This window comes from Papio anubis, chromosome 20 (assembly GCF_008728515.1).
Source record: "Papio anubis isolate 15944 chromosome 20, Panubis1.0, whole genome shotgun sequence".
Lineage (NCBI taxonomy): Eukaryota > Metazoa > Chordata > Mammalia > Primates > Cercopithecidae > Papio > Papio anubis.
This window is the reverse complement of record NC_044995.1, coordinates 38,893,439-38,904,089: the sequence shown is the minus strand read 5'-3', so window position 1 is coordinate 38,904,089 and position 10,651 is coordinate 38,893,439. Positions and strand designations below refer to the sequence as shown.

General features: G+C 54.3%; 1 protein-coding gene across 2 annotated transcripts; it reads right to left on the bottom strand.

Moving 5' to 3' along the window:
- Positions 1-3,846: 3,846 nt before the first annotated feature.
- Positions 3,847-10,564, bottom strand: STX10 (syntaxin 10). Of its 2 annotated transcripts, XM_003915012.3 has the most exons (8): positions 10,332-10,564; positions 9,921-10,090; positions 9,674-9,768; positions 9,209-9,271; positions 5,086-5,193; positions 4,556-4,662; positions 4,369-4,463; positions 3,847-4,276 (listed from the first exon to the last, which is right to left on the bottom strand). In XM_003915012.3, exons 1-8 carry the CDS (start codon positions 10,364-10,366, stop codon positions 4,200-4,202), a joined length of 750 nt encoding a protein of 249 aa, XP_003915061.1. In that variant the 5' UTR covers positions 10,367-10,564; the 3' UTR covers positions 3,847-4,199. The 2 variants fall into 2 exon arrangements, with proteins under 2 accessions (XP_003915061.1, XP_009191918.1); XM_009193654.1 differs by lacking the exon at positions 3,847-4,276 and having other exon boundaries at positions 4,375-4,463; positions 4,560-4,662; positions 10,332-10,563.
- Positions 10,565-10,651: the final 87 nt, after the last annotated feature.

Genomic DNA, 10,651 nt, shown 5'->3' with positions numbered 1-10,651 from the left:
GCTGGGGTCTTGGCACTGTCTTCCTGGCTGGGGCCTGGCACCTTAGCCCCCAGCTGGTCTGAGTGGGGGATGTTGACACCCCCAGCTAAAGCACAAGCACCTTAGTCGCCCCTCCTCTACCCCCGCCTCCTGGCCTGCCACCCCACCCCAGCGTTTACCCCAAAGCACAATGCCCTGGTCACTTGGCAAGCAGCTGGGCCTGACGGAGGCCGAGGGGCAGACCGGGGCTCCAGCCAGACCCCCGAAAGGAAGCTCCCCCACTTCCAGGCCTTAGTTGGGGTGGGGGGGCAGCTTCTGGGCCTGGGGTCTTCTCTCCCCCACCCCCTTGTCCTGGGTAGGCCCCTGCCTGCCCCTCTCTGCCTTTTCCTTGGGTGTCCCTCTTCGAGCCCCTATGGCACTGGCTTAGGTGGCAGAGCCCACTTGTTTCAGGGACCCCAGGAGGTGCCCCCTGGCTCCCGGGACTGTGTGTGGGTCTGGGGAATGGGGGGGAAGAAGGGTGGGGCAGTGGGTGCAGGGGAGGAAACTCCTCACCAGGAGAGCCAAAGACAGGGTTGTGCCTTACCCCAGGAGCCACCCCTGTGCCCCCCTTGCCCTGCCATTCACCCTCCACCCCTCCCCCCGGGCGGCCTGCTGCTTTTTCCTTCTCTTCCTCCCCTGTCCTGCCCTGAGCTGCATGGTTCCCCCACCCTGGGCAGCCAGGAAGGAATCTGAATGGAGAATCACCAACCACCAGAGAAAAAAGACTGTGGGGCCCTCCCCTGCCAACTCCCCTTCCCTGGCCGCCCACTCACCCACACCTCTTTCACGCAGGACAGGCTGCCCACCCTGTCCACGTGAAGTGCCAATGCCCTCCCCACCCTGGGCCGAGCCCCCATCCCTCCCTGGGCCCCCAAGTGAGATTGCACATTTAACTACTGTAAGGAGAGAAGCGGCGTTGGCAAATGTGAACCATGAGAATATCAGTGATACTGATGAGAATAAACTAAACGCCTTTGTAACAGCCTTGCTGCATGCTTGTTACTGGGGGGCCCAGGGAGGAACACACCCGGGCTGTGCCCAGCAGCCCCAGGTTGCTGACTGCAAACTGATAGCCTCCGATTGTAACACGTGTGCAAGTTACCCAAACAGATACAGATAACGCAACATAGGAGCTGGCTCTGTACACTCAAGCCCCCAGCCTGGCTTCAGTGGGCCTCTTTAAACCTAGGAGAATCCTGGGCAACACAAGAAAAAAAATTTTTTTTCTTTTTTTTTGAGATGGAATCTCACTCTGTTGCCCAGGCTAGAGTGGCATGATCTCGGCTCGCTGCAACCTCCACTTCCCGGGTTCAAGCCGTTCTGCCTCAGTCCCCCTGGGTAGCCAGAATTACAGGCATCCACCACCATGCCCGGCTAATTTTTGTATTTTTAGTAGAGACAGGGTTTCACCATGTTGGTCAGGTTGGGCTTGAACTCCTGACCTCAGGTGATCCACCCGCCTTGGCCTCCCAAAGTGCTAGGATTATAGGCATGAGCCACAGCACCCGGCCTTTTGTTTTTTTGAGTCGGAGTTTCACTCTTGTTGCCCAGGCTGTAGTACCATGGTGCGATCTCGGCTCACTGCAACCACCACCTCCCGGGTTCAAATAATTCTGCCTCAGCCTCCTGAGTAGCTGGGATTACAGGCATCCGCCACCACACCCAGCTAAATTTTGTACTTTTTTAGTAGAGATGGGTTTCTCCATGTTGGTCAGTCTGGTCTCCCAAAGTGCTGGGATTACAGATGTGAGCCACCACACCTAGCCTAAAAATATACTTTTCATTAGCTAGGTGTGGTGGCATGCACCTGTACTCCCAGCTATTTGGGAGGCTGAGGCAGGAAAATCATTTCAACTGGGAAGGTCAAGGCTGCAGTGAGCTACGATGGCACCACTGCACTCCAGCATGGGCAACAGAGTGAGATCCCATCTCAATAGAAAGAGGGAGCTGTGACTCTGTCAAGTTTACAGCATCACTGGCTCGCTCACTCAGTGCCTGCCTGTGCCTGGCTGATCCCCCAAGCCCCAGAAACACATCCCATACACACACACTCCACAACGCATTCAGAAGAGCACTCATACGTTGGAAGAAAGAACATAAAAGATCCGCAGGGCGTGGTGGTTCATGCCTGTAATCCCAACACTTTGGGAGGCTGAGGCAGGTGGATCACCTGAGGTCAGGAGTTCAAGACCAGCCTGGCCAACATGGCAAAATCCCATCTCTACTAAAAATACAAAAATTATCTGGGTGTGGTGGCGGGCGCTTGTAATCCCAGCTACTCGGGAGGCTGAGACAGGAGAATCACTTGAATCCAGGAGGTGGAGGTTGCAGTGAGACAAGATTGTGCCACTGCCCTCTAGCCTGGATGACAGAGCAAGACTCCGTCTCTAAATAAATAAATAATAACATAGAAGCCAGGCACAGTGGCTCACACCTATAATTCCAGTACTTTGGAAGGCTGAGAGAGGAGGATGAGTAGAGCCCAGGAGTTTGAGACCAACCTGGGCAATATAGGGAGACCCTGTCTCTACAAAAATAAAATAGCCAGGCGAGGTGGCACGCACCTGTGGTCCCAGCTACTTAGGAGGCTGAGGTGGAAGGCTGCCTTAAGCCCAGGAGTTCCGGGCTGCCGTGAGCCATCATTGTGCCACTGTACTCCCACCTGGGAGACAGAGTGAGAGAGACCCTGTCTCAAACAAACAAACCCAAAACAGGCCAGGCACAGTGGCTCATGCCTGTAATCCCAGCACTTTGGGAGGCCGAGATAGGCGGATCATTTGAGGTCAGGAGTTCAAGTTCAAGACCAGCCCGGCCAACATGGCAAAACCACATCTCTACTACAAATAAAAAATTAGTTGGGTATGGTGGAGCATTCCTGTAATCCCAGCTATTCAGGAGGCTGAGGCATGAGAACCGCTTCAACCCAGGAGGCAGAGGTTGCAGTGAACCGAGATCACGCCATTGCACTCCAGCCTGGGTGACAGAGCGAGACTCCATCTTAAAAATAAAAATAAAGGCCGGGCGCGGTGGCTCAAGCCTGTAATCCCAGCACTTTGGGAGGCCGAGACGGGCGGATCACGAGGTCAGGAGATCGAGACCATCCTGTCTAACACGGTGAAACCCCGTCTCTACTAAAAAAATACAAAAAACTAGCCGGGCGAGGTGGCGGGCGCCTGTAGTCCCAACTACTCGGGAGGCTGAGGCAGGAGAATGGCGTGAACCCGGGAGGCGGAGCTTGCAGTGAGCTGAGATCCGGCCACTGCACTCCAGCCTGGGCGGCAGAGCGAGACTCCGTCTCAAAAAAAAAAAAAAAAATAAATAAATAAATAAATAAATAAATAAATAAATAAAAATAAAAATAAAAAGATCAAGAGAACCTAAGCCATTAAAAAAAAAAGATTCACCTGGGCGTGGTGGCTCACGCCTGTAATCCCAGCACTTTGGGAGGCTGAGGCAGGCAAATCACTTAAGGTCGGGAGTTTGAGACCAGCCTGGCCAACATGGTGAAACCCCATCTCTACTAAAAATACAAAAATTAGCTGGGTGTGGTGGCACATGCCTGCAATCCCAGCTACTTGGGAGGCTGAGGCAGGAGAATTGCTAGAAACCAAGAGGCGGAGGTTGCAGTTAGCAGAGATCGCACCACTGAACTCCAGCCTGGGTGACAAGAGTGAAACTCTGTCTCAAAAAAAAAAAAAAAAAAGGAATCCGGAACACGCACACGTGCACAGACACACTGGGGCACTTGTGCAAGCACTGGCTTAGAATGGGAGTCCCAATCAGGGCTCAGTCACGCATTTGCAGTCAACACACACCACACGACACAAATACGTATAAAAAAGGCTGACGTTTTATTTCCAGGTTGGCACATGTGTAAGGCACAGGGGCGAATGGCTTTGGGGTCCCGGAACTGGAAATGGAGAGGGGTGTGTCTGAGGTGACCCTGCCTCCACCACCCCCTAAGTGCACTTGAGACAGGACCAGTGGTGGTGGTTTCGGCCCAGGGTCCTGAAGGGTACCACTGGCTCTGGGGGGGGAGCCGTGGGGACAGTTCCCCAGGTAGGAACCTCTACTTTCCAGCTACCCAGGAGGGACCCTCTCCTCCTAGGGGGCTAGGCCAGCTCCAAAGTGCTTGGTGGCTCCCCAGGCTTAACGGACCAGCCTGCCAGGGAGGGCTGGGGTCAGAGAGAGAAAAGTAAGATAAGAACGAGGAGAAGCACCCCCACCAGCACGGCGATGGCACACCACTGTCGGCGGTCTGGGAACGAGAAGATCAGAGGTCACCGGGGGAGAGGGTACCACCTACAACCCGCCCCCACTAGGACTGACCTCGCCCCCGAGGGGACTCACCACTCGTCATGTGGGATACTTTGGCCAACTTCCTGAGGACCCCGTCCATGCGGGACTGGGTGTGGTCCATCTCTTGGGCGAAGGCATCCAGCATGCTGCCAAGAACAGGATGGCATCAGCCCCAGACGGCCCAGACACACCAGGGTGGCCGAGAGACCCTAGCCCACCCCCAGGGTCCTGGCCTCACATGCCCTGCTCGTCCAGCTCTTCCCCAACGCGGCCGGACATGTGCTTCAGAACCTGGATGCTCCCAGACACCATCTCCAGCTGTTGATCCTGTTCGTCCATGATCAGCTGCAGAGCGAAGGGGTGGGAGGTGCTGTTGAAAAGGACCCCAGAAGGCCAGGCGCGGTGGCTCGTGACTGTCATCCCAGCACTTTGGGAGGCCGAGGCAGGTGGATCACTTGAGGCCAGGAGTTCAAGACCAGCCTGGTCAACATGGTGAAACTCCAACTCTCCTAAAAATATAAAAATTAGCCAGGCATTGTGGTGGGCGCCTGTAATCCCAGCTACTCAGGAGGCTGAGGCAGGAGAATCGCTTGAAGCTGGGAGGTGGAGGTTGCAGTGAGCTGAGATCACGCCACTGCACTCCAGCCTTGGCGACAAAGCAAGACTCCATCTCAACAACAACAACAACAACAACATAAAGGGACCTCAGACCTCAGATCGGTCTGCAAGACTCTCCCCTCCCTGGATCCACCCCACTGGCCCCAAAACCTGCTGTGTGGCCTGCTGCTCTTCGATGTAGCGAGACGTGGCCGAGACTGCACTGGCATCCAGCAGGTCGCTGAGTGACTTCTGGGGAGCTGGCTTGCCTGCCAGGATCTGCAGGGGCACACGACATAGGCTCGGGGAGGGACCCCAACTCCCAGAGGGGCATGGGGGACAAATCCCCACAGTGGTGAGTCAGGGAGGCAGACTCGGGGGCAGGAAAGCCTGCATTCCCCACTCACCACTTACTAGCAAGGTGACCCAGAGACCCCGTCATTTGACTTCCTTGTGCCTCAGATTCCTCATCTGTAAAATGCAGAGAACAGGACGGGCATGGTAGCTCAGGCTTGTAATCCCAGCACTTTGGGAGGCAGAGGTGGGCAGATCACTTGAGGTCAGGAGCTTGAGACCAGCCTGGCCAACATGGTGAAACTCCATCTCTACTAAAAGTACAAAAATTGGGCTGGCTGCAGTGGCTCATGCCTGTAATCCCAGCTCTTTGGGAGGCCGAGGCAGATGGATTACAAGGTCAAGAGTTTGAGACTAGCCTGGCCAACATGGTGAAACCCCATCTCTACCAAAAATACAAAAAGTAGTCAGGCGTGGTGGCGGGTGCCTGTAATTCCAGCTACTCGGGAGGCTGAGGCAGGAGAATTACTTGAACCTGGGAGGCGGAGGCTGCAGTGAGCCGAGATCACACCACTGCACTCCAGCCTGGGTGACAGATTAAGACCTTCTCTCAAAAAATAAAAAAATAAAATAAAAAATAATAAAATAAAATAAAATAACATAAAATAAAATAAAATAAAATAAATACCAGGTGTGGTGGTGCACGCCTGTAATCCCAGCTACTTGTGAGGCTGAGACAGGAGAATCACTTGAACCTGGAAGGTGGTAGTTGCAGTGAGCTGAGATCACACCACTGCATTCCAGCCTGGGTGTCAGAGTGAACTTGCCTCAAAAAAAATAAATAAAATGGGAAGTTTTCTGGGTTGAAATGAGGATTTAAAGAATTAATTCAAAGGCCGGGCGCAGTGGCTCAAGCCTGTAATCCCAGCACTTTGGGAGGCCAAGGCAGGTGGATCACAAGGTCAAGAGATCAAGATCATCCTGGCTAACACGGTGAAACCCCGTCTCTACTAAAGAAATACAAAAAACTAGCCAGGTGAGGTGGTGGGTGCCTGTAGTCCCAGCTACTTGGGAGGCTGAGGCAGGAGAATGGCGTAAACCCGGGAGGCGGAGCTTGCAGTGAGCTGAGATCTGGCCATTGCACTCCAGCCTGGGCGACAGAGCGAGACTCTGTCTCAAAAAAAAAAAAAAAAAAAAAAAAAGAATTAATTCATGGGGGACACTTAGAGCAGTACCCAACACATAGTAATGCTAGTAAATGTCACATTTTACTATTTATTTATTTCGGGGGGGGATTTTAGCTGGGATTACAAGCACCTGCCACCACATCTGGCTAATTGTTGTATTTTTAGTAAAGATGGGGTTTCCCCATGTTATCCAGGCTAGTCTCGAACTCCTGACCTCAAGTGATCCACCTGCCTCGGCCTCCCAAAGTGCTAGGATTATAGGCGTGAGCTACTGCACCTGGCCCAACAGATGTTTGTTTGTTTGTTTGTTTATTTGAGACAGCGTCTTGCTCTGTCACCTAGGCTGGAGTACACTGGTGTGATCTCGGCTCACTGCAACCTCTACTTCCTGGGTTCAAGCAATTCTCCTGCCTCAGCTTCCCAAGTAACTGAGATTATGGGTGTTCACCACCACGCCTGGCTAATTTTTGTATTTTTTGTAGAGACAGGGTTTCATCATGTTGGCCAGGTTGGTCTTGAACTCCTGACCTCAGGTGATCCACCTGCCTCGGCCTCACGAAGTGCTGAGCTTTTAGGTGTGAGCCACCATGCCCGGCTTCAACAGATGTATTTTAGAGTTTGGACTTCAATTCCCCCAAGGCAGCACATCTGGAAGGCATGTGGGCACAGCTATGGGATGACAAACTGGTAGGACCCTCCCTGACCCCATGTAGGCTTATGAGGGAGAGAGAAAGGCTGGTGGTTCTCAACATATGAAAAATATCAACAGAGAACACCAAGAGAAAAGGTAGACTGACAGGGGTGGTTGGGAGAAACACAGACACACAGACACACACACACACACACACACACACACACACACACACACACACGGCAGGCACATTACAGAGGAAATTGGCGGATATGAGGATATGACGGGGGGAAATGCAGATACACTCAGAGGCCAAGTGCACGCACCCAAATAGGTGAGGTGCATGCACAGATGAAAAGGTGGGGGCAGATCACCTGAGGTCGGGAGTTCGAGACCAGCCTGGCCAACACGGGGAAACCCCGTCTCTACTAAAAACACAAAAATTAGCCGGGCATAGTGGCACACTCCTGTCGTCCCAGCTACCCGGGAGGCTGAGGCAGGAGAATTGCTTGAACCCGGAAAGTGGAGGTTGCAGTGAGTCAAGATTGCACCACTGCACTCCAGCCTGGACAATAGGGCAACACTCCGTTTAACTAAAAAAAAAAAAGGAAGCTGGCCGGACGTAATGGCTCATGCCATTTGGGAGGCCAGCACTTTGGGAGGCCAAAGCTGGTGGATCACAAGGTCAGGAGATCGAGACCATCCTGGCCAATATGATGAAACTCCGTCTCTACTAAAAATACAAAAATTGGCCGAGCACGGTGGCTCACACCTAATCCCAGCACTTTGGGAGGCCGAGGTGGGTGGATCACGAGGTCAGGAGTTCAAGACCAGCCTGGCCAAGATGTTGAAACCCCATCTCTACTAGAAATACAAAATTTGGCCGGGCGCGGTGGCTCAAGCCTGTAATCCCAGCACTTTGGGAGGCTGAGACAGGCAGATCACGAGGTCAGGAGATCAATACCATCCTGGCTAACACGGTGAAACCCTGTCTCTACTAAAAAAATACAAAAAACTAGCCAGGTGTGGTGGCGGGCACCTGTAGTCCCAGCTACTCGGGAGGCTGAGGCAGGAGAATGGCATAAACCCAGGAGGCGGAGTTTGCAGTGAGCTGAGATCCGGCCACTGCACTCCAGCCTGGGCGACAGAGCGAGAGTCCGTCTCAAAAAAAAAAAAAAAGAAAAAAGAAATACAAAATTTAGCCAGGCATTCTGGTGGAAGCCTATAATCCCAGCTACTCGGGAGGCTGAGACAGAGAATGGCTTGAACCCGGGAAGCGGAGGTTGCAGTGAGCCAAGATCACATCACAGCACTCCTGGGCAACAGAGCAAGACTCCGTCTCAAAAAAAAAAAAAAAAAAAAAATTAGCCGGGCATGGTGGCATGTGCCTGTATTTCAGCTACTCAGGAAGCTGAGGCTGGAGAATCACTTGAGCCCAGGAGGCGGAGGTTGCAGTGAGTCAAGATCGCGCCACTGCACTCCAGCCTGGCAACAGAGCGAGATTGCATCTCAGGAAAAAAAAAAAAAAAAAAAAAGGAAGCTATGCGCGATGGCTCATGTCTGTAATCCCAGCACTTTGGGAGGCTGAGGCGGGCAGATCACTTGATGTGAGATGTGAGGAGTTCGAGACCAGGCTGTCCAGGATGATGAAACCCTACTAAAAATATAAAAATTACCTGGGCATGGTGATGGGCACCTGTAATCCCAGCTACTAGTGAGGCTGAGGCAGGAGAATTGCTTGAACCCAGGAGGCGGAGCTTGCAGTGAGCTGAGATCAAGCCACTACACTCCAGCCTGGGCTAACAGAGCAAGACTCCATCTCAAAATAAAAAAGAGTAAAAGGAAGGCATGTGTCCTGGAAACAGCTGTAAACAGGACAAATGGCATGGAAGCAGAAAGCAGATAGGTACACAGGCCCCCAGCCGTCCCCTGCAACAGGAAACCAGTATAGACCCAGAGGAGACAGTAGAGAGGAACCCATGGACATATACACACAGAGAAGTTCAGGTGCACACACCGAGAAAGTACAGGCAGGTAGACAGCAAGAAGACAACTGCACACAGAGAGGACGGGCACTGTCGCAAAAGGGACAGGCGAACACATGCAGAGGAATCTGGCTTGCACTCAAAGGCGTGGTCACCCCCAGGCGCTCAGGTGGACCGAGTGGGTTAGGAAAGCTTACCTCTCTGTTATTCCTCTCCAAAAATGCTACGGCTGTTGGGCTGACCATATGGTCCTTCATTTCCTGGAGGTGAGGACAGCATTAGGGAGGAAAGACACTCAGGCCCGGCGCGGTGGCTCACGCCTGTAATCCCAGCACTTTGAGAGGCCGAGTCGGGTGGATCACCTGAGGTCGGGAGTTCGAGACCAGCCTGCCCAACATGGTGAAACCTCGTCTCTACTAAAAACACAAACATTAGCCGGGTATGGTGGCAGGCACCTGTGAAGTCCCAACTACTCAGGAGACTGAGACACGAGAATCGCTTGAGACCGGGAGGCATATGTTGCAGTAAGCCAAGATGGCAACACTGTACTCCAGCCTGAGCGACAGAGTGAGACTCTGTTAAAAAAAAGAAAACAAAACAAAACAAAACAAAAAAGACACTCAAACCGTCCCCCACTCCCCGCCTGCAGGACCTTTCCTGACCTGGACTGCCTCTCGCATCCGCTCCACGAACACCTTTCTCTCCTGCAGGTCCCCGGCCGGGAGCTTGAACTTGCCTGGGTTGGCTTCCACTATACGTGGGCTGAGAGTCAAGGGTCAAGGCCAGAGCCAGATATCATCATCATCCCCCTCCCTAGGGGTCTAGCCCTCCCCGAGGGCGGGCTCCCAGGCCCCCTGCTACCGCAGTGAGCTCTCCCATGCCACCCCCCGCCACAAAGCCCCAGGATATCGATGGTCTCTTCCAGGTCCTCGAGGTCCCACTCGATGCTGCGCAGGCCATTCCGTAGCTCATTGGTCGTCCAGTCCAGCTCCTCGCGTCCGACCGCCGGGCTTTCCTGCAGAAGCTCGCACCAGCGCTGGTATAGCCCGCGGGCCGTGTTCACCGCCTTCTGCACCTCGCTGCGGGCAGGGGCACGGCGGGCGCAGCTGGGGGCAGGCGGTCCTTCCGCCTGCCTCTGCCCCCGATTGCAAACCCAAACGCATGGGGGACTCCGGAGACCCCCACATACCCCTGCGTGCGCCTCCCACTTTGCACCCCGACGGCCTTGCCTAGCCCGCCGGGCACGCTGGAGCCGGCACCCGGGCACTAGCTGGATTGGGGACGGAGCACCCTCCGCCCTCCCCCGTCGTTGTCACTCACCCTCGGACTACAAAAAAGGGGTCTTCGAGAGACATGTCAATCCCCTTCCCCCCAGGCCGAAACCCCCTCCCGGCCTGGGTTCGCGGGCTGGTTCTCTCCCAACCCAGGAGAACGCGCCACCACCCCCGCCCCCCGTCACGCCACCATCGAGAGCGGGACCGCCAGGGCAGAAAGAGAGGCCTCGGAGGCCGGACGTGCGGACACTTCCGCCCTCTCTGCAGCCATCTTGGTTGTGGGCAGAGGCAGCTTCCGGTACGCATGCCCCGCCCCTTCGCCCTCCTGTGCCGCACCGTAGGGGGCGGTGTCGGAGTTCTGGCTGG